The sequence below is a fragment of the Tursiops truncatus genome, chromosome 15 (genome assembly GCF_011762595.2).
Source record: "Tursiops truncatus isolate mTurTru1 chromosome 15, mTurTru1.mat.Y, whole genome shotgun sequence".
NCBI lineage: Eukaryota > Metazoa > Chordata > Mammalia > Artiodactyla > Delphinidae > Tursiops > Tursiops truncatus.
Window position 1 is genome coordinate 80,690,459 of NC_047048.1, and position 27,271 is coordinate 80,717,729.

General features: G+C 54.0%; 1 protein-coding gene across 7 annotated transcripts in view; it reads right to left on the reverse strand.

Moving 5' to 3' along the window:
- Positions 1 to 466: 466 nt before the first annotated feature.
- BMP7 (bone morphogenetic protein 7) overlaps positions 467 to 27,271 on the reverse strand; it is an 89,794-nt gene continuing 62,989 nt past the window's right edge. For 2 of the 7 annotated variants that reach the window (XM_073793119.1, XM_033841263.2), the window contains exons 4-5: positions 11,985 to 12,182; positions 7,240 to 11,088 (exon numbers count right to left, since the gene is read on the reverse strand). In XM_073793119.1, coding sequence (XP_073649220.1) covers positions 11,043 to 11,088; positions 11,985 to 12,182 — 244 coding nt within the window. In that variant the 3' untranslated portion in view covers positions 7,240 to 11,042. The other 5 variants (XM_019943882.3, XM_019943881.3, XM_033841262.2 and 2 more) reach the window with 5 other exon arrangements.

Here is a 27,271-nt window from a genome sequence, read left to right on the forward strand (position 1 = left end):
GGAGCCAGCAGCAGTCCCCGAGCCGCCGAAATAAATTTGCGCTGGACAGCGTTGGCTCCGGGGTCCGTGCTGCTTTAAAGTTTTGGGTGTACACTCCCCCTACCCCCACGACTATTTCTTTTTCTTTCTTGTGCCTCTATTTTATTGGGATGACTAAATCTTTCAACTATGTTAGCAGTAAACACAGCTAATTTACCCCCTGCCTCTTTGAAACAGCTGCTGACAGCTGCACTGTAATTCAATCAAGGATCTTTGTAGTCGAGCCTACCAAATTCACATTTGTTGTTTGGTTCCATCTCTCCTGCCCGGAGCCCCGCACAGCTGCATCAAATATTGACGAGCGTCCCTCTCTCCCCAGGGCCTGAATGATAAACAGCGTGTTAATGGTGGAGGCCAAGGCAAAGAGTTCTCAGCGCACCAAGAGAACTCCGATATCCAGGCGCTGAGAGAAAAAACAACACAGACATACACAGGCCCGAAACCAGAACCCTTTTTATTTTGTCTATTTATACAGCATTTTCTCTGAGGACTGCTCTATGCAACGGCTGAAGGTACATCGGTCTGACCATTAATAAATAGTCTTAAATAAGAAAATAAACAGGTTGGAGGGAAGCGAGTAAGCTCATCGTCCTGAACAAGGGATTGGAGAGGGTCTAAAATGAGCTTCAGACGGACATAAATAATTTCTTTGTTTAGTAACAACTATTTACATGCTTCAGTGTACAAATGATGCGAGCCAGATGTCGGCTGGGGTATACGTGGTGACAAAACTTGCACCAAGAGGGAATCACAGCAAAACCCCCAGATCTGTCAACAGACAAAACAAAATGTAACAAAAACACCGACTCTTCCCCATTGACCAGGCAGAGTGAAGGCTGCAGCCCAAGCTACTGAAGAAGAAAACATAAAAGAAAATGAAAACAGCGTCCCTGTGTTTCCAGGAACCAACTCAATCAACATGGAGAAGCAGTTTCCCACTAGACCAGATCCCAGGGGCCACAGGCCTCACCGGGATAACCCTGTTCTCTGTTCACAGAGAGCCTGGTCGTCTCCAAGGCTGCACTGCAGCTGGAGGCTGGGTGCACGCCATTTAGGGGACCCACCGGCTAAGGCAAGGGGGGCTCACGCCAAGAGCTGCGTCAGAAATGGCACCTTCGAGTCAGGACACTCTCACGACAGCTTCTGGAGGCTTCTGTTTGAGATTCACATCTGCACACCCTGCATCCAGCAGACCTCCCACTGTGTCACCTTTCCCTTACGTCAAGGGGCCGATTCTTGCGCAGAGTCCTCAAAAACGGGTCTGCGAACGAAAAGAGGTGACCACGGAGGCCCTCATCAGAGCCCAGACTCCAGGACGCTGCTATCGATGACCAACGGAGGAGCTGGCTTGGGGGACTGACGGTCCCCCTGCCCACCCACCCCTGTTGAAGGCTAGCGTGCTTCTGAAAGTAGGGCTATGGTGGCCGGAACTCAGGATCAAGCTGCAAGTTCTGTCCTGAGCTGTCCGCCTCCATCTGCCAACCCTCCCTCACTTCCTACCATGGGAAGTGTTGGAAAACCAATTCCAGGCGTCTGCCGGTGCTTCACGTGCCTGTTTTAATTTCTGCCACCACGCACTCAGCTGAATGATGGAACCTATTTATTCTTCAAGGTCAACTCCAAGCAGAAAATTTCCCTCTCCCCTGCTGGCCAACTCTTGGCTTCTGGGTGAGTTTACGTAAACAGTGGGCCTCAGCAAGCCTCAGAATGAAACCGGAATGGCACGGAGAGGGGGCCTCCCCTCCCTCCGCCGGCCACAGCTTCTGTTTATGAAATCAGAGTAAACCAAGAAATGGGGATAAATTGTTTAGGAAAATATATCTCTACCATCCTAACCATTTTCATTCATTCGTTTTATTGTGACATTTATTACAGGGACTTCCGCGTTAGTCTCCCTCTCGCACAGAGACGAACGTGCCCACCCCTGGCCGCGGCCCCTTCCCCCCGCTGCTGGTGGCCGGGCTGAAGGGTGTCATCATTACCCCTGGGAACGAGTCGGTGCATAGCTGAGACTTCACAGCCAGCGATCGGGGCCCAGCAATTTTTCTTGGTATATGTTTTCCCTGTTAGGTTTTGCCTGCAGCAGCTTGTAGGATCTTGTCTGTAGGATGCCAACGAAAAACGGATCAAAAGCCATCTGCCTCTCAGATTCCTTAACGCTCCTACAGCGCTGCAGCTGGAGAGGGGGACGGGAAGGCCTCGCGAAAGGCAGCTGGGCTGCGGGCTCCTCGCCGAGGTGGTGGGAGACGCTGGGCGGCGAGGGGCCCAGGATCTGGAGAAACGTGGCCCCGAAGCGTCTGACTTCCAGGAGGGGCTAGTGGCAACCACAGGCCCGGACGACCATGTTTCTGTATTTCTTCAGGATGACGTTGGAACTGTCATCGAAGTAGAGCACGGAAATGGCGTTGAGCTGCGTGGGCGCGCAGCAAGGCTTGGGCACCGTTTCCGGGTTGATGAAGTGCACCTGGAACACACACCAAAACGGCGGCAGTGGTGAGAGCCGGTGAGTCGCTCCTCCCTGGCCTCAGTATTCCTAAAGGAACAGGTGCTGCTTGGACAAAAGTGCCCCGCAGGTGACACTCACCGGTCACTCCCAGTTCTAAGCGCTTGCTGGGTAACTAACTCAGTTCTGGGATTATTCTTGATTCACAGATGAGAGAACCAAAGCATAGAGGGTCACCCAGCACATGGCTAGGAAGACACTTGGGGCCAGGATGTGGGGCTGTCCTGTGCACGGTAGGATGTCTGACGGCATCCCTGGGCTACACCCACTAGAATTCGGAGGCACTCCACCCCACCCCCGCACCGTGACAACTAAAAATGTCTCCAGACATTGTCAAATATCCCCTGGGAGGCAAAACTGCCCCAAGTGGAGAACCACTGGGCTAGACGAGGGTTGGCCTGCAGGCCGATCCCTGCTCCACCGCCTGCTTTTATGAATAAAGTTTTATTGGCACAGGCCACGCCCATTCATCTACACGTCATCTGTGGCTGCTTCTGCTTCTGCATTACACAGCATCTGTGGTGAAGAGGTGCGGCACAGACTTTCCGCTCTCGAGGCTGAAAATATTTACTATCTGGCCCTTTCCAGAAAAAGGTTGCCAACCTCTGGGCCAGACCTGTCCTGTCCAAGAAAACTATCACGCAAACCACATGTGTAATTTAAAACGTCCTAGTAGCTACATTTTAAAAGGTGAAAAAGAAAGAGGTGAAATTAAACAGTATGTTTACTCTAATCCCAGATTTCAAAAAATTATCATTTCAACGTATACTTAGCATAAGGAATCATTAATGCGATATTTTACATTTTTTTTATACTAAGTCTTCAAAACCCAGTGTGTATTTTGTAGTTGCAAAACATCTCGATTCAGACTGGCCACGTTTCAAGTACTCACTGAAGAGGCACCACACAGAAGTGGTCACTGTATTGGATGGTGTGAGTCTAGACCATATTAGACTGTTCTGCATCTTAAGCAATAAAAACGAGAGGCAAAGAATTTGGGCAAACCCTTGGGTGGACGTCCACAAGAAAGGAGAAGGTCCAGAGGTAAGAACGAGGAAAGGAGTCAGCCAGTTGCCCAGGTTTATTGTTCCGTCTGGCTCGTGGGCGCCTACGCACCTTACAGGTGGTGGGGCTCGGGGACAAACTAATTCAAACGTCGGCAGCGGCCATGCAAGCGCCACGGATGACCAAACTGGGCCAGGAGTCAGACCATAGGGGACGGTGAGGACCGGGGCAAACCAAAGGGAGATGGACACAAGCTGCCCAAAGCCAGTGCGATCGGATGTGCCGAGTGCTCAGGCCAGCTGTCAGTCCTGTTTTGTTTTTATGAGAAACTTCCAGGTTTCCAACACACCACGTAGGCCAACCGGAAACCCTGTGGATGACCCTCTGCCCCCAAGCCCCAGTCTATGACCTCCCACGTAGGTCAGCGTGCTTTTTAAACTGTTTTTTATGTTTAATCTCAAACCTTACAAATCTAAACCTTCCCCCATCTCCTCCATCCTTGAATAATGTGAAAGCAAATCCCAGATGTTAGCTCACTTCCTCTGTATTTCATTAGGACTCTCTAGAAAGCAGGGATTCACCTCCTTTTCAAACATGACCTTCGTTTCAGAATAATCAAAGGACTCATTCTGATCCCAGAGCTTTCTGGTGAATTGCAGATGGAGAGAGTGTCACAGGGCGGCCGGGCTTCTGCTCCGTGGGCAGGGCTCAAAGAAGGGTGGAGGTGTGCTCCTGGCAGCCTGGGAGACACCCCCGTCACTCTGGTCCTCGGAGCAGGACAGAACAGGGGGACACTGGCACGGGGGACAAGTTCAGGCCAAGGAGCAGGCTGGGGTGACTCTTCACTTCCAGCCTGAAGACCTTCAGTCCTGAATAGGGCTTCAGAGTTTACTGCTGTGGGAGCGGGGGTCCTGGCAAAGCAATGCTTCAAAAAAGAGGCCTTCCCTCAAAGGGCAGAGCCTAATCCGAATAAACGGAACAGGGGAGCGAGAAGTAACACACGGGGCAGGGACAGGGAAGAGGGAGGCAGGTTACTAAGCAAAAGAAGCACAGAGCTCTGCAACAGACAGACCCGTGGTACAGAGGAGATGGGCCTGGGTAGTGAGCTCTCTATCACTAGAAGCATTCAAGCCAGAGAGGATGACCAGTTGTCAGGGAAGGCCCAGATCATGTTCACAGCAAGGAGGAAGATAAACAACGTCTCTGAGCCTCAGCTTCTAAGCTAAAGAACAAAGTCTCTAACTCGTATCACTCTTGTTGTTGGTAAAGTAGTAAAAATAACATCTGTTGAGTGTCCTCTGTGCTGGATACCCCGTTAAGAGCTTTAATTGCATCATCACACTGAATCCTCCAATGACCCCGTGAAAGTTCAAAGAGCCCCATGGCTGCCCCCCATCTCTCTACCCTATTGTCCTGTTTGCTACCTTCCTGTCGTTCCCCTCTCTGTTCTCCCTGAAGTTCCCGCATTTGTTCACTTGACTGTTTCCCTGCCTGGAAAATGAGGCTCTGAGTGCAGGGACCACGTCTGTGATGTTCCCTGTATGCTGTTCCCTGCAGCGTCCCCAGCTGTCAGCGCAGGGTCTACATGTAGTAGATGCTCAACAAACACCCTTGAATGGCTGAACCACAGAGTTCAAGGCCAGGAGGCAAAGCCACGAGCTCTGGGAGGGGATGAGCCCTCAAGCCTACCCGACCTGGAGGAAGACCAGACGTTGCAGGGCCTGTGGATGTGAATGTTGACAACCAGGAACAGCGGTCGCCTGACGGAGGCAGGGCCAGGGCGCCCGCCGTTACGCACAGTGGCCTTTACCCACGATACCTTTAGGAGCCCACGAAACTGTTCTAACTGCTTCTAAAATCAGGAGAAATAAATGCACTCTAGGGTTGAAGACATACACGAAGATTATAATACATGTTATTAACTATAATTTCTAGTCTTGTTTTATGGAGGTAGGGCCCACGAAAGCAAAAGTGCCCTGGGCTCCTGAAAGCCATGACGTGGTCTTGGCCAGAGACCTGCTGTGGCCCCAGCTCGGAGGAGCACGAGGCGGGATGTGGTGGCCCTGCTCCCCCAGCTGCCCACACCCCAGCCGGCGCGCAGGCCACTCACCAGTGTCTGCACGATGGCGTGGTTGGTGGCGTTCATGTAGGAGTTCAGAGGGAAGGCGCACTCCCCCTCGCAGTAGTAGGCGGCATAGCCTTCGGGCGCTATGATCCAGTCCTGCGGGAGAGAGCGGAGGACGAGGCGGGGGGCGGGTTCAGAACCACGTGGAAAGTGGGAGCCGCAGGGTCCTGCCCTCTAGGCCGAAACATTCCTCCTGTGGGCCAGACTCCGAAGCTCCCAGAGGTCAAAGGCACGGCCCACCTCCTCCTGTGCAGCTTGGGCTCCTACAGAGGCAGCCTTCCATGGTCCCAACAGACTGCAGAGTGAGGGAAAGACCACCGGGGGCTGGGCTGAGCCCAGAATGAACGCTTGCTCTTCATCGGAAGGTGGCACAGAGAGGGGTGATTAGGGTGGCACCAACCTCAGCCCTGCTAGGTGGTAACCCGTGGGCGGTTTGCTTTAAACAAAGCCTCCAGGCCTCACTTCACCCACCCAGGAGAGACATGACAGTATAGCCGACCCAGCACAGTGCCTGGTACACGTGTGCGACTCTGTCAAGGACGCACGGGGTCGGGTTAGCAACACATACACCCCTCAGGGACTCGAGTGCATCTGGGGCTCTGTTCCCGCTCTAGGACGCCAGCACGGCCTGCGCCTCTTAGACCACGGGTGCTGTCCTGAGAGTGAGGACAAAATCACAGGAGGACTCCAGGCCGGCTGTGTGCACAAGTGCCCTGGGGGTGTATCTGAGGACATGATGACCTGGGAAGAATCTGGACCCTCCCACTGAACTACAAGCTCGCTGAAGGGAGAACGACAAAAGCAGCGGCCCTGAGGACCCTACGATGACAACACCCTTTCCAGGGAAATTTGGGCTCCGTGAGGGCAGGCACATTGCTATGCCCAGGGCTGCACCTCTAGTGCCTAGAAAAGGGCCCAGAACGTCATAGATACTCATAAATAGTTGAGATACTCTTTTTCTAGGATTCATCCCCTGCCCTGCTCCAGTCAAATGATTCCAGAGGGGCAGCCACAGTCCTAGGACATGACCCCAGCCCTGAAACAGCTGATTGGTTCAGGAACAAGCACCTGACCCGAGCTGGGCCAATCAGCACCTTCTCTGGGAACTGGAATCACAGACGGGGGAGGGAGAAGCAGACAGGGCAGAGGGGGGTAGCCCGTCCTCCAGGCAGCTGGATTCCAGCTCACGGACTCGGCCACGTCTGAGGGAAGCAGCCAGTGCAGGATGCAAATGGGGTTCACGTGGAGAATGAGGTTCAGGGTCCACAGTGTTTGGGTTTCTGGTTCTAGCTTGAGTCTCAACCGTGTTTCTGCTCTTGGGTTTCATGGGGCGTCCCTAGAGCCTCTAGTTAGGACGCGATACTGGAGTCTCAAGAGATGAGAAACACGGCTCACTGCACATGCGGGACCCAGCCCCACCACCGGGGGAGCCCACACTGGAGGCCTCACACATCCGGGGCCGAACCAGCCACCGCCGCCCTTACCTGCCAGCCCAGGTCCCGGAAGCTGACATACAGCTCGTGCTTCTTACAGGCCTGCCTCTGGTCGCTGCTGCTGTTTTCTGAGGAGCGGCACCGGGGGGAGGAAAAGGAAATACACACAGATTAGAGTTTCCTCAGTCTAAGACAGTGGTGTGATCCCAGCAAACTCTGAAAGCTGGAGGGTGACCTTCCTGACACAGAAGCCGTTCAAGCACCTGTAGCCTCAAAACTCATTTCCATCCCCAGCAAACGGCCTCTGTAAGGGAGGTACCCACGCCCCCGTCTCTCTCACGCAGTCTTAGCTCACAGCTCTCTCTGGATCCTTCTGTGGACACTGTTTTCTCTTGTTTGGATGTGGACGTCTGCATGGATTCCGTGTGGGAGTCCATCTCCGTCCACATCCCACACGCTGGCTGCAGGAGCCTGCTCGGAGCGGTTGCTTCCACTCAACCTCACTTTGTGAGGCCCGCCCACCTCACGATGCTCAGCCCCGAGGAGCGGGCAGCAGGAGACACGGACAGGGCCTGGGACAAACCCCACCATCGAGAAGAAATGACAGGGCGAAAAGTCAAGCCCCACTGACCTGCCAGAAAAACAATACTGAGGTTTCTCTGAGGAACGAAAATGATGCACTGGGGTTTTCCAGAAGTATGTAAAGTTTGTAGGAACTTTGGGTTAGGAATTGAGCCCTTGTAAACATGTAGAAATCTGTTTATCTCTCTCTTTGTGTCTATGTCTCTCTCTGTCTCTGTCTGTCTCTGACACACACACACACACACACACACACAGCTGCCACTGCACAACCTCCCCTGAACCCAGAAGCTAGAGGGATTCATTTTTTTTCTTAACCACGACCTGTCTCTCCTCTGCCTAAAACTTCCCAGGGGCTTCCTACCAGCTTTTTTGAATATCCCCAACTGTACATGTATCTTTATATCTAGAGTTCAGAAGAGCAATTTTTTAAAATGTACAAACCAATGAGGAAAGGACACAATTGATGATGACAGAATTGCATGTGTCTTTCTAGGAGGGATCCTGGCTCCTAGGAGACACTCAGGACCAGTGAGAGGATCTCAGTGAGGGGGGCCAGGACTGGGGGTGGGGTGGGAACAGCCACCTTCGGGTATCTCGGGCCCTCATTACCTTGGGGCCTGGTATGTCATTCATTCATTCATACAAATTGTTAATGTCTGCAGATTTGCAGATGCTGTTTTGGGCAGTGGAGCTACAAGTGTGAACAAAACAAAGCCCTGCCACTGAGGGGCTTATCCTCCAGCGAGAGGCAGATAATGACCAAATGAGGAAACACCAATTCCATTCCATCTAGATGAGCGCCGTGGAGGAACTAAGGGAGGAGAGGAGGACGGGAAGGGCGGGCTGAGGGGTCTGTGCCATGGGCGCTAACCAAGGCCTTCCGAGGAGGTGATGTTCTTCGTTTAAGAACGAAAGGAAGTGAGAGGGCGGGCCAGGGAGGAATCCAAGGGAGGAGGTCCCAGGATGAGGACGGAGCAGGATGGAGAGAAGGGTTAGGAAGTCGGCAAGAACCAGGACAGGAGTGGCGGTTGGCAGAGGGACGGGCAGCAGACACTAGAGCCTTCCAGGAATGAGGAGGCAGCGCTGGGGTCAGCGGCCGGCGGCGTGCAGGGGGGAGGTCTGCTTCGCTGGATTGAGCTCCACGGCTGGGGGGTGGGGAGGTTAGGGAGGATGGAGCAGGAATGGGGAGTCCTGGGCCCCCCTTCCCCACTTTGGGACCTAGCCTGAGGGCCTTGAGATAGAGAAAACCAGCTGCAGGGGTACTAGGGCTGCTGGAGGGCCAGGTGGTCACTGATATACAAAGGTCAAGCTCAAGGGAACCATCAGAGGCGAGCCCAGGAAACTTCTGGACCATTCACTGTGCCATATGGAAGACACAGACACTGAGTGGAAATCCAGGAAGGCCTCCATTGCTGTGGCCATGCCTGTGGCCCCAGGCGGCCACCCCCCAAGCCTTCTTCCCCTCCTTCCTTGTAGGGAGGCAGAAGGTAGAGGGGAGAGGGGGGGAGTAGCCCTCAGCCCAGTGATGTTGTGTGAAGCAACCTGAACAAGACAAAGGTCTGAGCACGTTAGCCTAGGCCAGGGATGTGGCAAAGAAGCTGTGTGTGGAGGGCCAACACTGCTGGCTGTTTGTTGCCCTGAGTAAAGAAGGATCTGAAGCTTTGTGTGGGCTCAGTGAGAAGAATGTGCCAGGATTGATTAGCAATGTCTGCCATGAGCAGAGGAAGGGCGAGCAGGGACCTTACTGCCACTTTTCCCAGCCCTGTCTGAAAACAAAGCAATGATACGTGGCTTCATGTTGAAGCCCAAGGCCCAACAGACCAAGGACAAGAGCAGCTCATGAAGCTAGTTGTGGGCATATCAGTACGGGGTGGGCCCTGGCCCTGCCATCAGGGACCTCAGACACCTGGGTCCTTCAGGCCTCCTTGGAACGTGGCTGCTCCAGGAAGAAGTGGTTGGAACTCCTATTTCACTCTGACCTCTTACTAGCAGAAAGACGAGGAAAGGGAAGAAAAGAGATGCTCAAGAAGTAGAATCCTAGTTCCCCTGTTCCTCCTGTCCTGCCCACCCATCCCAGGCCGCAGCAGCAGGCAAGCAGGAGTGGAGAGGCAACTGCTCACCCACCTCCGCAAACCCGGCCAGAGCACCTGAGAAGTTACAACCGGGGCTGGGACTCAGCTCCCACCCCCGTGGGTCATCTGGTGAAAATGGCTAATGACTAGGGAGTTGGGTCCAGTCGTGGGTGAGAGGCAAGTGGAAGGGAGGCGAGGGACCCAGTTTCTCGCCCCAAACCACACGGTCTGAAGAGCAGCGGAAGGCCTTTGCGGGGTGGGGCTGGCCTGCAGGACGTGTCTCTCTAGCACACAAGGGCTGCCACAGCAGAGAGGATTGTACTCATGTGGCCCTGCAGCAGGATTCCCAACTCATCACAGGAGGCAAAGCACTTCAACCGGGCATGTGTGTACAAACACACACTCAGAGATTCTGGTTTACTAAGCCTGCAGTGGGGCCCAGGCTTCGGTATTCTTTTAAAATTAAACTCCCAGGCAGCGTTTAGGTGAACTTCAAACAGGGCCAGGAAGCAGAAATCCAGAGCAAGGAAGTGGATCCCAGGCAAGGTAGAACAGCTGCCACATGAGATAGTGAGAGCTCCGTCCTGTGGGGTTATGTAAGTGCAGACTTGATGGGGGTCCTCACCAGAGGACGCAGTGGGGGAAGCTGAGTGTCCAATTTTAAGATTTTGAGACCAGTCCCTCCCCTTTCACTACCTCGGTTAGACCGTTACACCTGACAGACCTCCGAGCCACGGGAGTCTCCGCGGGGATGACGTTTGCTAGCCCTTCCTGCCTGATTGATATAGAAAAGCCTCTCATAAATCTTCCTATTCCAACCCTCCCTGAGTGCCCCGCCCTGCTCCCCAGCATTCTCAGAGCAGCCAGAATGAGCTTCTTATCAACCCCACCCCGAATCATAGCTGGAAACTCTGCAAAGGCTTCCAAATTTGCTTTGGATGAAGTTCAAACTCAAGATGTGGCTCCCGAGAGGACACTTGACCGTGCTCATTCCCCAGCCCAGCCACATGGCCTGCCCCCCTCCACCCTCCCTCCCAGAGCTGCCCCGAAAACTCCCTCCACCTGCAGGTCCCACTGCCTGCAGCGCTGGCCTCCTGCCCACCGGGCCTGGCCCCTGGGGCACCAGCTCGCCTCGGAGCTCTCAGCTGGCAAGTCTTCTCTGAACCACCCCCTCAAGAGTCCCTCGTCACCACGTTCCAACTCCCGGGCCTGGTGTCAGTGTGGCTGTGAATGATGGCCGCCTCCTGCCCATCCTGAATCATCTCTGCACCACGGCTGGGCTTTCACTGGTGAATCCCAGCCCCCAGGAGCCCAGCGCAGAGGAGGCTCCTAATACAAATGAAGAGATTCAGTTGGGCTTTGATTTGGGGGATCACAGATTCCCTCGGAGCAGCCTAAAGAATAACGGATGCACCTGCCAGAAAAGAATCTAAAGATCCTTTTCGATTCAAAAGCTCTGCACACAAGCTCTGAAGCCACACGTACCCACTAGTACCCACCCAGCAGGATGCCCTGCTCTCGAAAACGTCACCAACCGCAGTAACTGTAATTTTCTTTTTCCTCGAAAAGGAAAATGAACAGAAATTTCAAAATTGTCCAGGTAAGGCAGAAGAAGCCATTGACAATATAAGTGAATCTGAGGGTGGCGGCCGCTTTCCCACCTCGCCATCACCCTTCTAAACACCCCCCATGTCTCCCTTCCACGCTTCCTCCGACCAGCCCCAGGCCTCTCCCAGCTCACGATGAACCCAGAGCCGGGACGGCTCCACAGGAAAATCGTACCGGCCGTATTCAACAAGTGTTAAAATTTGCCATGAGTTTCAACTGTTTTTCACTTGAAGAAATAAAACTAAAGATGCAGCACACTCCCCCCTTTTCCTCCTCCCCGCTCCCCGGCAGCGGCCTCCCTCCCTCTATTTATTTGGAGCTATTGCTTCGGCCGCTTAGAAATTTACATGATTGGCATCTTGTTACACTCATGTTTTGCTACTTGCATTTCGAAATGAATTTATGACACAATTTATACCCGGAAGACGGTGAGCTCTGGGGTGGAAGGGATTCTGTGGGCTGTGCTTCCTGCTGCATTGGTTCCAGAACCATCTGTCAAGCACATGCGTGGATTCTGAGTCCCACCCCAGCTGGGGTCCCACAGGGGGCCCCCTGTGGGCTCCTCGAGGGCGGGGGGGCGGGTGTCCACGTGTTAACCCTCCCGCCCCCAGGCGTACCTGCGACGTTGGCCACCCGCAGGGCTTCCTGGTTCTTGGGTGTCTTGGAGCGGTTCTGGCTGCGCTGCTTGCCCCCCGTGGAACGGGTGCTGCGGAGGTGGACCTCGGTGGCCTTGAAGAAGGCCACCATGAAGGGCTGCTTGTTCTGGGGCCCCTGCCGCCCGATCAGGCCTGCCAACTTGGGGTTGATGCTCTGCCCTAGACAGGAAGGAGTCAAATGCACAGAGGAGCGGTTACAGGAGAGGCGGTTAGTGGGAAAGGCTGCACAGACTCCGTTTCATCCGAGGCTCGCGATCCATCCGCGCGCCCACCACTTGTCCATCGCAAGTGTGGCCTCAGCTCTGACCCTAGCCAGGTTGCTTTAGAAGCTTGGAACACGGTGGGAACCACAGAGAGAAAACTCCCTGGCCCCTGGGTGCGCCCACTGGTGGGGAAGGCGGCCAGGAAACACGCAGGGCAGGGAGCCCGTGGTGATACGTGTGTGGAGACAAACGGAGCAGGGGAGGGGTAGGACGCTGATGTCTGCAGAAGGACTCCAGCTGGTGGAAGTTCCACTCGCATCTCATTGGCCAAATCAGGTCATGCGATCCACCTAAATTCAAAGGGTGGGGTCAGTCCCGCTTGGTGCCCAGGTGGGTGGGAACAGTCACAAGCAGCCCCAGTGACTGCCACCTTCTGCGCGGAGGGACCTCTTGAGCAGAGAGGTGGGTAACAGCGAGGGAGGGAGCCACATGTCAGGGAAGCGGGCAGTGCAAAGGCAAAGGCCCGGAGGTGGCGGGGGCGCAGTGAGAAAATTGGCCTCCTCTTGGAGCAGAGACTAAGGGTGAGAGGGCCGGGGGAGTTCAGGGCAAAAATGGTGGGCACAGCAGGGGGCAGAAGCAACGCAGGGCCCTGGGGGCATCAGCGAGCCCTTTGCCTTTATTCCGTTTACTCCCACAACTTCATGTCCACCCAGAACCTCAGGATGCGACCTTATTTGAAAATAGCATCTTTGTAGATGTAATTAGTTAAGATCATACTGGATTAACGTGGTTCCTAATCCAATGACTGGTGTCCTTAGAAGGTCACGTGAAGACACGGAGATGCACGCGCGCGCGCACACACACACACACACACACACACACACACACGGCAGCCTTGTGAAGACAGAGCCCAAGGAACACCGACGGCCACCAGAAGCTGGAAGAGGCCAGGAAGGACTCTTCCCTGGCGCCTTTGGAAGGAGTGTGGCTCAGGACACCTTGGTTTTGGACTTGCAGCCTCCTGGCCGTGGCAGAATAAAGCTGTGCTGCTTTGAGTCCAGGACACACACCCTGTCTGCATGAGTGGAAACCACGGGGTGTTCGGCTGGGGAGTGGGCAGCTGCAATTGTTTGTAAAAGACCAACCCAGGCCACTGCTGGAGACTGAACTGCAGGGGGCGAGGCTGGAAGTGCGAGTCCGGGCAGGGGCGACGGAATAGCGCAGGAAGACGTGACAGGCACTGGACGGGGGGCAGTGAGGGCAGAGGCGGCCGGAAACCCTCAGACCCTCGATGGTTCATTTTGAAGTTCATCTTTAGAATTTATTTTATTTTCAGTGTCTTGTTTTGGAATAATTACAGATTCACAGGAAATTGTGATACAAATGTACAGGGAGGCCCCAAGTACCCTTCAGGAGGTGGGGAAACCAAGGCGGAGGGTAGGGGTGGGGAGAAGACCTGGGAAGTGGAGGACAGAGGACAAAACAGTGCGACTGAGCAGCTCCTCTCTGAAATCCCCACCGGACGCACGAGGAAAACGGGCAGGGGACAGCAGGACATCCCAGCCCAGGCCTGGCTCCTGATCTAGGGGGAGAGACAGCCTTGGAGCCAAGACGTGCTCTGGCCCGGGGCCCGCCTTCCTGGGTTCACGCCCCACCTCTGCCACTCAACACAGATGCTCCTCCCAGCAGAGCTCTGCACGCCGGAAGTGCTAACCACCAGCTAAGGGCAGCGGTCCAGGCCGGAGTGGAGACTGCACCCCGGGGAGAGCGTGTAGCTGGACAAGCAACGTGAGGACCGAGCCCAGATGCCCCGTCTCCACCCGAGAGATCCGGGGAATGCGGCAGAGGCTGTGCACGAGTGCCCGACGGGGAAGGATCTGGAAGAAGCTTGAACAGGAGGAAGGGGGATGCCGGGAGGATGTGGGGCTCTGGATTCTGGGGAAGAAGGCGGATGAAGCAGTCATAGTGTCCTGTGCTCTGCGGGCGGGTCGAGTGTGACGGGGGCCTAGAACAGGCTACCAGCTCCGGCAACGATGAGACCATTGGCCAGTATATACTTAACATCACATCTGGTGGTGATAAGTATTCCAAAGGAAGGTCAAGCAAGAGGACAAAGAAAGCCCATCTCACTCATGACAAAACAGCTCAGAGAGGCTGAATAACTTGCCCGAGGACACCCAGCTTGGAAGCAGGGAAGCTGAATCTGAACCCAGGTGAGGCTGCTTAACCACAACAAATACGGTGCCTGCAAGTTGGGGGAGAAGAGTCAGAGGTCAGCGAAAGCAGTGCTTCTGAAGGCCCTGGGCCCGTCCACATCTGGAATCGGCTTCACCTGGAGCCTTCCAGATGGGCCAGATGTCCCGAAACCCAGCCTCCCAAGGACCAGACCAGCATCGGGGGTTCTCTCTGGCTGTTTAACAACAAATGTTTAAAGAGGGAGCTCTTCCACTCACCACTACTTTACCTTAGTCGCTTTTAATGCCGGCTTTCCTGCATTCTTTAGTGGGGTTTCCTCGAGTTCACCCATCTATAATTTGAATGATTCTATAAAAGAAACCATTAAAGCCGAGCCCTTAGGAATTGCGTCCCCCCCGGAAGGCTTTTAGGGCAAAATAAAAATGCCTCCCTGAAAACCTGATCCCGTTCCAGATCCAGTAAACCCAAGCCCTGGGGGCAGTCGCTGGGCATCTGAGGGCGGGTGTCTGGCTCTCTCTGGCCACTGTCAGGACAGCCACGTCCAGGGACGCACAGCCTCAGCTGAGAAATGGGCAGACAGAAAGGAAAGAAGAGGGTCTCCAGGGGGTTGAAACCCACATCTGCCGCTGACCAGCCTGTGTGGGCTGAGAGGGGAAGTCACGTGCCGGGGCCTCCATTTCCTCATCTGTGAAATGGGGATGATGCCATCTGTCTCACCCATGCCCTCTTTTTTTCTACCCAACCCAATTTTTATTTAGGCAGCCGTGCCTTAGAGTGACTCCAGCCTGGCTATAGAGGGCAGGACCTGCGGCCTTATACGCGGCAACCAACCCTCCAGCTACAGCGACTGGTTCAGGAGTGGGCACGTGACCCAATTTAGTCAATGAATGGAGCACAGGTATCCTAGAAGTTTCCAAGTCCAGAGCAGCCCTCTCTTTCCCTGGACAGGATTGAGGGAGGAGGGATGGAGAGAGTCCCAGAAACAGCTACCATCTGGCAACCGCAAGTAGACCACATTTCCAAATGGGGCTGACCTGCTGGAGGGAAGAGCAGAGAGACAAACAGACACGTGATCTCTGGTGGTATCACCGAGCCACTGGATCACACCATTCCTGAAGCTGAATTCTTGCCCCGGCCAGCCAAACGAATAAACCCCTTTGATTGTTCAGTCCAAGTTGCCATTTTAGGGTCATCCTTGCCCCTTTTTCAGAGGCTGGAGAACTAGGGAACAGGGTAGCAAGCCATCTTGGGCCTGGCAGAGAGCAGGCACTCACAGGGCAGGTACGGATCATTCCCCTTCTATCACCAAGTATGAGAAAAGATGAGAGCTTTCAAGGTAAAACTGACTGTCACCACAACAGACATTCACCTTCAACAAAAAACAGCGATACGGAAAACTACAGTGAAATATCACTTCGCTCCCACTGAAATGGCTAAAATAAAGGCAGACAAAAGGTAAGTATTGTTGAGGATGTGGAGAGAGTGGAACCCTCTTACACTGCTGGTGGGGTTAGAAAAACGCGACAGATGTGTTGGAAGACGGTTTGGCAATTCCTCAGAGAGTTAAACGGAGAGCTCTCATTCGACCCAGCAATTCCACCCCTAAGTACATACCCAAGAGAACTAAAAACATAGGTTCGCAAGTGCTCACAGCAGCATTATTCATAATAGCCAGAACGTGTCCATTAGCTAACGGTTTCATTAGCTAATGAGTGGATAAACAAAACACGGTGTATCCGTACAATGGAATATTATTCTCCAGAAAAAGAAATGAAGTACGGATCCACGGTACGACATGTATGAACTCTGAAGACATTACGCTACGTGAAAGAAACCAGTCACCAAACATCCCATGTTGTATGATTTCCAGAACAGGTAAATCCACGGAAACAGAAAGTAGATTAGTGGCTGCCAGGGCCCAGGAGAAGGCAGGGCATGGGGGGAGCGCTAATGGATAGCAAGTCTCTTCTGGGGATGACGGAAATGTTCTGGCATTGTTTAGTGGGATGGCTGCACAACACGGCGAATGTACTAAAAAGTACTAGACGGTACACTTTAAGATGGTGAAGTCCATGTATGTGAACTATATCTTAACTTTTGAAGTACATAAATTACAAAAAAAAAAAAACAGGAGTAGGAATGACCCATCAACCAAACCCCGGGGGATAGTTTTTGCTAATAAAACAGTGTAAGGATGTCCGTCATAGTGCCCGGCACTCGTGGGCTCCTGGTGACCGTTTACTAAATGAACAAACGTCTCCTGTGCCAACAGTGGGCCGAGAGCTCACAGCCCAGCCAGCCCCCTCCACGGCCCCACGGGGCAGACATCGTGATGTCACTTGTCAAAGAGGAACAGGCTCCCGCGATAAAGGCCTTGCAGCGGGTCAGTGGTGGAGCCAGTATTCGAACCCTGTTCTGCTGGAAGCCAAAGTCTGAGCTCTCAGCTTCACACCAGCGTGTCCTGGGCTGCCCCATGTGCTAAAAAGGGGTCAAGGTTCCCCAACACAGGGTGGGAGCTGCATGTGAGCTCGGAGGTTCCCCTGGCCCAGGACCGCATCTCAAAGAGCCACCTGGAGGTGGAGAGGAGACAGCTTTCTCCCAGGCTGGTCTTCACCTCCCTGGTATTCCTTGAAAGGTCAACTATGCGACCACGGTCATTTGGAAGAATGTGGGAAGAAGGACCCTGAACTGAGTTCATCCCCCTGGCTTCCTCTTGGGGTGGGAGGGTTATAAAAACTCTGCCTGGTGTCTGCAACCGGAGCAAACTGCAGAGAAGAGAGTGGGCCCTGCTGTTCACAGCCCATTTGGGGTTCTAGAAGATGCACTGACCTCCCAGCCATCCCCGGGCACCAGGACTGGCTGCAGCATCTGCGGGTCCCAGTGCAAAGTGGAAATGCAGGACCCCTTGACCTAATGTTATTAAAAATCGCAAGACGGAGACAGCAGAGCATCAAACCCAGCATGGGGTCCTAGTACAGGGTCCTGTGCGGGTCACACACCCATGAAGCCATTCCCGTCATGCACGTATAGACACACGGAAACACGTGTGTGCAATTCCTCATAACTGAGATGTGTGTCCCTGCTGATTCACATAAACCTGGGTTGGGGGCAACGTACTGTGGGCATCTTCCCTCGTCAATGAAACACATGTTGATCTCGTGTCTTGCGGCTGCAGAGGGGCCTCGCGTCTGGAAATCCCTTTGCCTCATTCTCTTCCGTCCCAGGCTTGAACAAACAACTTGTTTATCCATTTAGCAGTTCAGTCAACAACGATTCATGAAGCCCCCTCTGTGTGCCAGGCACCGTGCCAGGTGCGGGGTGACAGCCCCCAGGAGCTGACCAGAGAGGGAGATGCGCTCAGGGGCAAGGGGGCCCCGGTCAGGGGCCGGGTCACGCGGGGCCTCGGTTCATGTTCTAGGTCTGGCAGGGGGACGTGGCCAGAGTTCTGTGATGAGAGGCCCCCTGGGACTGGTGTGTGGCGAACAGATAGGGTGGGGAGAGAGAAAGCCATGTGGAGGTCCAGAAACCAGCCCCATCCCACCACACCCTCCTCTGGACCCCCGTAACGCTCAGGGCGGCCTCTCGGGGCCCTGCCCCGTCACCTTCCTCCAAAGGCCCCGTCACCTTCCTCCAAAGGCTCAGCAACTCAGGGCAGGGATGGTCCCCTTCACCCACCGTCCCTGCACAGGTGAGAGCTCTAAGATGGGGCCCAAAGCACGTTCGCCAAGCAGGCGATCACAAACACAGCCGGCCTCTCCACCGGGCACTGGGCGTTTGGGTTGATGATCCTCTGGGGCGCCGTCGTGGGCACTGTAGGATGTGCAGCAGCGTCCCTGGCTGCTCCCCAAAATGCACCCCCAAATGTTTCCCGACCTTGCCAAGTGTCCCTGGGAGGCAAAACGTCCCAGGTCGAGAGCCAGGTGTTACATAAACCCTTCCTGAAGTAAGGCAGGCAGCAGAGACATGCGAAGATACGTTACTGTGGTCAAGGTTTTCGCTGCGCAACCCACAGACAATGTGGTGCTTTGTTACGACAGGATAATTAAATGAGGGCGTGCGGGCATGAAGTACCACCCAGCCACCTAAACAATTCACTCATCGATTTACGAATATTCCTGGCTCACACGCCCCGGGCCCAGCAAAGCTCTGCGCCCTGGGGGTTACCACGGGGACAAGACAGGTCCAGGCTCTTGTGGGACGGACAGAAGGGAGGGCTGCCAAGTGAGGGGCAGAACATGATACAGTGTGATTCCACGTGGGAGAAAAGAAATTTGAAGCGTATACCAACAGATGTGGATATGTATATACAGAAAGTTTATTTCTGTTTTAATACTCCCACAAAGGGCAGAGAAAGGTTACACTGGGAGAGAAGACGTGTGGGTTAGCTGAGAGAGGAATTCCTTTTCATTTTATGCTGTTACAATATAAAGGCTTCACTTAGCACTTGCAAGTATTTGTTTTGATTATTTGTATTTAAACCTCCAGAGCAAGCCACACTGAATAGGGAGCCAGGCCAAACGTATCAGGCAGAGGGGCTGAGGTGGGTGAATTCATTCATCTAGGCAGGAAGAAAAGATACGCGTAATATTTGAACAGAGGTCTGTATCTTCGAAAAAGATTTATATTATAGACAAGGATTAATAGGTTAAAAAAACCCTGAAGGTTTGCCCAAGGATGGGATTATCCGATTTTGCAAATAAAAATACTGGATGCCCAGTTAAGTTTGAATTTCAGATAAATGAATAACATTTGCAATACGTGGGACAAACTTATATTAAGCAATTATTTGTTGTTTATCTGACATTCAAATTTAAGCGTGCATCTGTATTTTATCTGCCAAGAGGTGCCCCTTAAGTCAGGACAGAAAGCCTTTCCTGGCCTGTGATGGTAACTGACCCTGCTACACTGTAGCAACCATGATGGGGTCTCTGGCCCACCCAACAAGCAGGTAACGACTCTGCTGATTTCTTCATCCTTAGGATTCATGGCTTTGCCTCTAGCAGAGTGAGTGCTTTGCTTCTGTTCCTGTTTTCTGGCTTTTCTTAAATCTTAGTTTTCAAATTAACATCTAGTAAAATTGACTTTTATTTGGTGTCCAGATCTGTCCGTTTTAATGCGTGCGTAGGTTCATGTTAGCACCACTTCTCTCAGGATACAGAGCAGCTCCTGCGTCCCAAAGAACTCACTCGTGCTGCTTTACCTCAGTGCATCCAACCAGGGGTGAGCCCGCCCCCCCCTCCACCCCAGGGGACACTGGCAACGTCTGGAGACATTTTTGGTTTTCGCAACTTGGGGCAGGGGTGCTACTGGCATCAAGCGGGTGGAGGCCAGAGATGCTGCTAAACATCGTACAGTGCACAGGACGCACCCCGTCCCGACACACACACAGAGCACGCCGACAGTGCCGCGGGGGAGAAACCCTGCTTTCTCCATCACCCCCTCCCCGACTCCCGGACTCTCAACGACTGACCTGTTCTAATCCCTACAGCTTCGCATTTTCTAGACATTTCATATACATGGACGCACAGTCTTTGTCGTCGGCTTATTTCAACCCGCGTGTCTTTGGGATTCACTCGCGGTGCTGCATGTTTCACGGTCCACAGTGTGGATGCACGAAGTTTGGTGACCCAGTCACCTGCCGAAGGACACCCGGGCTGCTTCCAGTGTGCGTAAGCATGAACATCATGACAGACGTTCCCGTACAGGTTTCTGTGTGGACCTACCCTTTCATTTCTGTGACGTGAAGCAGAGGTGAAATCCTTGGTGTGGCCTATTCCCCACAGTCTTCGCACACTCGAGGTGTCCGTCGGTGCTGGAATCAACCCGCCTGCCATCTGGAGAGACCGGGGAGGCTGCAGAGCTGAGCCGGGAAGGTCCGACCCCAGGAGCGCGCCCGCCACCGTGCCCAGCCCCGTCCTGCCTGGCCCTCCTCCACCGAAGCAGGCTGCAAAGGAGACCCTTCCCAGCCTCCTGTGCCGCTCCTTCTAGGATGGGTGCTGCAGCCTCCTCCTAAAGAGGCAGAGAACAGCCTTCATCCGGCCCCTGCTCCCCTCCTCCAGGCTTGGGCACGTGGAGACAGCCACCTGCCGGCGGCGCTAAGGTGAGTCTCCAGACACGCAAGACGGGGGCGGGGGGAGAAGCCCTGCCTGCTGTTCACACTCCAACCAGGTGTTGATAACAACAGCCCGTGGGCCAAATCCAGCCCACCGCCTGCTTTTGCAAATAAAGTTTTATTGGACATTTCTCTTTCTCTCCAGAGAAAGAGAAATATGCGGAATCAAAAAAGAAAAAGAAGAAGAAGATACAAATGAACTTATTTACAAAACAGAAACAGACTCACAGACTTAGAGAATGAACTTACAGTTATGGGGTGGGGCGGGGGAGGGAGTTTGGGATTGACATGTACACACTGCTGTATTGAAAACAGATAACCAACAAGGACCTACTGCGTAACACGGGGAACTCTGCTCAATATTATGTAACAACCTAAATGGGAAAAGAATTTGAAAAAGAATAGATACATGTTATGTATATAACTGAATCACTCTGCTGTACACCTGACACCAACACAACATTGTTAATCAACTATACTCCAATATAAGATAAAAAGTTAACAAAGAAGCTTTACTGCAACAGAGCTTTGAACACCCGTGCACATATGTACTGTCCGCTTTAACGGTCGAGATGAGGAACCTGGCCAGAGAGTGTCTGACCCGCGAAGCTAAAGCCTTTACTATGTGGCACTTTAGAGAAGGCGTTTGCTGACCTCTGCTCTAACCAGCCCCAGATCCACTGAATTCTAGACTTGTAAAGAAAGCCATAAAGCGTCCCGATGAGATAAGATGCCTTTACTATCTATTATTTGCCAATGAACGTATTCCTTGCAGAGAGGGTTCTGCCCGTTGTTGGTTCACAGCGAAGATTACTGAGTGTGTGCTCTGTACCAGGCACTGTGCGGAGCCCACCCCCTGCACTGCTCTCGGGCAGGACTACTGGCCCCACATTTACAGACGGGGAAAGCTGGCTCGAGGCTACGAACTTGACCCCCAAACCTTTGCCGAGGGAAGGTGGATGGAAATGCAGAAAGGAGAGATTGCCCAGGCATGAATGTGGGCAGCCTACGGGGGCCTCCAGGGGTAGGAAGGCTCCACCGAGGCTCTGAGGGGAGGCCCTTCCCAGAGGCGAACCAGGTGGGCAGGGGTGTGGAGATAGGACTCTGGGAAGTTGAGCTGAGGACAGGGTCGAGCCAGTGCATCGGGCCACCACTGGCAGGCCTGGGTGGCCCGGGCAGAAAGAGCATGCCCAGTCCAGAAGAGCCCCGGAGCAGCCAGGGAGCACACATGGGGCCTCTTAGGGAAGGAGGGGATGTAACTCGCCCAGGAGAGGGTGGCATCTTGGTTTTCTTGTGGTCTCTGTGTTTTCCAGGGCTAGAGCCATCGGGTGCCCCTAGGAGGCCCACGGCATAAGAATGTTCCTCCTTAATTGTGCAAAACACATTAATTCCAGCCACTTCTCCTGATGGACCGAGGCCTGAGTGACAAGTGAGAACGCAGTTAATACTTGTGACATCCGCCTGGCCCAGTTACCCAAGGCCACCACAGCTGCCACTGCCCACCGGCCCTGGAAGGTCCCATCCCAGCCTCTGCGTCACCAGGGCCTCTTCTTTGCTCTCTTGCTTCGGCTTCTGGACGAACAGGATGTGAAGCAACCGCAAGGGCAAAGGCACCTGGGAGCCAGCTGCGCCGTGGGCGGGATCGCTCGCCAACCTCGGCTTTATGGAGCTTAGTCTCCGCAGCCTCCGCGGGCGAAGGCTCGCCCCCGGGTCCCGTCCTCAGCTGCTGCGGCCGGCATCACGCTTGCACGGCATACGCCCTCAATCCTTTAAATGCCTCACAATCCCATCTGATCCCATCTGGGATGATCAAGAACAGTGATATGTGCTCTCGCGGGCCCCGGAGAGAAGCCCGAGGCCCTCTTTGCATGCAGACGTCCAGGATGTGCCTGTAGCTGCCCTTCTGGAGGGAGAAGAAGGGGCCCTCCTGGTCTTGGAGCTCCGGGGGTGTCGAGCAGCGGCTGGAGGCCCCCAGCAAGGGAGTGTGAGGGGGGAAGCGAGGCCCCCAGGTCGTCTTCTTGGGTCAGAGAGCCAGGGCTGATCGACACCGCGGGCCTCCTGAGCCGTCAAGTGATTTCTTCCATGGACAAGGGAGAGGAGGGGGACCCTGTCAACGAGGACAAGATGTTGGAGTCCTCGCCTTGGGAACAAAGGACTAGGTGCTTCTGTATCTGCAAAGACAATGGAGTCTCCAGCCCAAAGCAGTCTTCACCTCCCCGCCGCTTTGGGACGGACAGCGGCACCAGGAACACAGTGTGCAGGAAGCCCTCCGGAGCCATCCTCGGAACCTCAGAACTTGTCTTCATGGCCTCATCCCTGACCTTCAGCATATGGTCCCTTCACGGTCTGCCTCTTCCTATGAGAATGTGAGCACAAGCCTTGTCCTATCCAAGCCGTAGCCCCGGTGCCTGCAACAGTCCCAGGTCCATCATAGCTCCACACAAATGTTTGTTGAGTGAATGTTTGTTGAGTGCTTTCAACATGGGCAAAAGGCTCTTGACGGTAGGAAGCCGGTTCTGACCACCAGGTGCGGGGGCTGGGAGGGTTCAGCATTGCTCTGCAGGCTGGGATCCGTCAGGCACCACGGCCAGACCCACAGCACTTTTAGGGACCTGGGAAAACGTTATAGTGTCTCTTAAAATCAGAAGAAAAAACATGAACTTTTTAGTGTTGGAGAAAATGTTTTCATTTTTAATCCAGCCAGGATTATATTCATCGTTATATCAAGATGGTCATAAACCAAGTTTTAACATTTCTGAATGCAGGGAGGACCCCCCGGCCACTTCTGTGACGCTGGCTCCTCCAGTTAGCCCTGTGGGAAGCCCACTGTCTTCCGGGTCCTTTTTCAAACCCTCTTCGCAGGAAAGGGGATGTGGAGAGAAGAGCCAGGCAGAAACCAGGATGCTATAGGGTCCCAGGCTCTCTGTCTGGATGGCCCAGCCGTGCACCCAGCAGGGGCCTGTTAATTACACACGGCCCCTCAAGGTGTGGCCGCTGGTGACCACATTCCTCGAAGGCTTTCCTGCAACGAGCAAGTCTGGAGTCAGAATCTGAAGCCACGCCCAGGTCTACCCTGGGAGCAGAGTAACTTTAGTCAAGTTGCTTGGCCTTCTCGGCCTCTGTCTCCTCATCTGTAAGATGCTGGCCACAACAAACGTGCTACCTGGGCAGGGTCACTGTGAGAATTAAACACATCGATAACAGCAATAATAATATCTAACACTCACGAGCGTGGACAGGGTGCCGGCCCAGGGCTCAGCACTTTTACATGAATTCACTCTTTTCTTCCTCCCAGCCATAATTATGCCCGAGGAACAGATGAAGGGACAAGGCATCAGGAGGCTGGACCAGCCGTCCCAGATCACACGAGGCCGCCCCGCGGAGCGTCAGGCTATCGGGCGCTGGAGTCGGTGCAGGAGCCGCCAGAATGCCCCCACTCTGGTCCCGGACCAGAACTGAGCACGGGGCCTGGCCGGCAGCGAGGGCGCAGCTCTCACCAGCGACGCCTACACAGCCCCCTTGCCAGCTGGCGAGCCCTCCACACTGGTGTCAGGTCCCCTCTGTTCAGGGTGCCTCTTCTCCCCTCTCCCACTGCCCTGGGGGTTCAGGGGGGCGCAGCCTGTGTGGCTTGGGAGGTGGAGGGGCTGCCTCTCCTCTTGTCCTCTGTACAAGGAAAGACAGCAGACGCCAGCCCTCCTTCCCGCGGCGTCCTGTCCTCGGAGATGAGACGAGGCTCCCTACTGGGCTCCTGACGAGCCCCAGGTGCCCGGGGAGTTTATGGGCTTCTCCCCACACAGGCTCGCCGGCTGGCGGAGGCCTCAGCTGCACCGCTCCGCTCCGCTCCGAGGGGCGACCAACAGGAGGGCCACAGCTGGAGGAAGAGGGGACAGACACGCGCTTCCTGGGTGGTCTCAGGCAGCGTGTGGAGATCCGGTGAGCCGGGGCTCACCTCACGCCGCACCAAACATCAGGAGAGAGGGTCTGTGACGTCTGTGCCTCACTAAGCAAGCTGGTCCGAATTACTGTCATCAACATGCCCATTGTACGGGTGGGGAAACTGAGGCCCCGGATTCTGGCAGGTGCCCAGTGGCTGCAAGATGCTGCACCCCGACTCAGTGCCCCATCTCCTCCCCTCCCAGGCGGGGCACTGGGAGCTGGGCACGGGTGCCACGCCCTGAAACCCCGTCTTCTCTAGGTGCTGTAGGAGTTTATGTTAATGCTAGTAGGTGGTCCCAGGGCAGGGGCCAGGCTGTCCCTACAGGCAACACAGGGCTGGCACACAGTATGTGGGCATCAGCCGGCCCATCAAATGCACCCCAGAGTCCACGGACTCCCCAGCAGGCCTTGCTGGTCTTTCACCTGTGTAGGCATCCAACGTGAAAAGGTTCTGACCCAGGTTTAGAGCTGAATGGAGTTGGCCAGCCCAGGCACCATCTTATAAACAGGGTACCCCAAAACATGGGGCGGAGTGTTATCACTGGGCCAGACCCCAAGTTAGAAGGAGCCTGTGAGAAAAGGCAGATTCTTGGGCCCATCCCTGGGGAATCGCCATCAGTGGGTCTGGGGGTGGAGCCCGGGAATCTGTATGCTCAACGTGCCACCCAGGGGGACTGTGATGGACAACACGTGGGAGAAACACCATGGAGGGAAACGAGTTCCCAGCCAGGAGCCTGTGGTCTCAGAAATGCTGGGCTCACTTGCTTCGTATCTCATCCCCCCAAAGATGCAAAAACTCATACCCTCAGTTGGCCATTGAATACCTTCCTCCTCCCTGACGGTCTGGGTGGGTGAGCCTTCCCTGACCCAGGCAACCAGCTTAAACTTGCTGCGTCGGCGTGCACAGCACCTGGACAGGCCGGGTCTCAGGGCGGCGGCATCCATGCCCAGCCCCCAGGGCCCCACTTAGGAGGGGAGGAGATGGGGCCTCAAGTCTGGGGCATGGTGTCTAAGCCTTACCCTGGCTCTAGGCAGCATCCTGCGGCCACTAGGCTACGCTCCTCCTGGCTGGAGAGGGGTCCCCAGGCCTCAGCACCTCTCAGGGGCCCCAGTTTCGTCACCTGTCCCTTGGGGATGTTAATGATAGCATCTACCCCGCTGGTAACGGTGAGGATCACATGAGACTATGGCAGAAAGCACTTACTTTGTGCTTAGCAGCTGCCACACGCTAAGCAATTAAGCTCTTCACTTGCATGAGCTCATCTAATCCTTTGCAACCACCCGGGGAGGTGGAAACTATTATTAACCCCATTTTCCAGATGAGGGACATTAAGTGACTCACCCTGCGTCATGTGGCTAGAAACAGCAGAGCTGGGACTTGAACCTGGGGAGTCTGGCCAGCTCCTGAGCCCAAGCCCAAGTAACCATCAGGCTGTGCCACGTCAATAAACACTGAGCGTCAGCCACGGGTTGGGGGGGAGCAGACGCTAGAGGCAAAAGGGGGACAAAGGCCCTGACTGTGGGGGAGAAAGGGGATGGCAGGCCTGGGTTGAGTGTCACTTAAGAGAAAAACCAAACCTGTGCCACGCTGAGCCAGAAAGGCAGGCAGGATAAAGGAGCACGTGACCCATTGGATCAAGTTGGCAGGTCAAGCCAATACCCACAAGTTCAGCGAAATGGTCACTCTGAAAAGGTCAATCAAGTCTCCCTTAGCCTCATCTGTGCCTCATCTCCACTGTGTTCCACAGGGGCTTTTAAGGACAAGCAAGAGTTGAATGATTCTATTGCCAAATAAGTTTGGAATTCTTCTATGCTGTATACCCTATCAGGAGATTCACAATGGACATCAGCAAAATAAAGGCTCTGATAAGTCCTGCAGTGAAACCCGTTTAGTTTATCCAACCTAGCATTTCTTGCACTTAACTGATCATGACTCTTCACGGAACACAGTTTGAGAAACTCTAGTATACAGCAGGGGCTGCAAACTCCTTCTGTAAATGGTATTTCTAAAAATAATATTTTCAGCTTTGTGGGCCATAGCGTCTGTTACAACTACTCAACTCTGCTGCTGCAGCACAAAAGCAGGACCAGGTGATACGTAAACCAGTAAGTGTGACTGTGTACTAATACAACTTTATTTATGGACACCAAAATGTGAATTTCCTATAATTCCACGTGTCACAAAATATTCTTCTTCTTAAAATTTTTCTTAGCCATTTAAAAATTTGAAAACTATCCTTAGCTCACAGGCACCCAAAAACAGTCTGGAGGCTGAATTTGGTCCACCGTGCATAGTTTGCCAACCCAGTATAGAGCAATGGGAAACTCCAGCATCTTCTAGGACCTCACTATAAAGTGTCAGGGGCATGAAAAGGGGAAGGTTTGGGGGGCTGGGGAGCCTGGGGGAGACCATCAGTAGAAAGAAGACCAGACTGGAAAGAAGACAAGTGTGGTCCTAAACTCTGTGGCCCCCTCCCACACAGCATGTGACCTTAGGCGGATAATTCTGGGGAAAAAATTATAAAATTTATTTACATTTTCCAAATCCACTTGGCCAAACCCAGCATTAACCACAGTAAAAAGAAGAACTAAAAGCTGGAACAATATCTGCAGCTCAAATCACAAAGGGCAAAATGTCCCTAAAATATAAAGTAGAAAAAGACCAACACCCTATGCGAGCAATGGGCAGAGGAGACAGAGGTTCCCAGGGAGGAAACTGCAAACAGCGTATTCGAGAAAGGGCTCAGCCTCGCACAGAGGAGAGAAAAGCAAAGCAAAACTACAAGATCCCACGCATCATC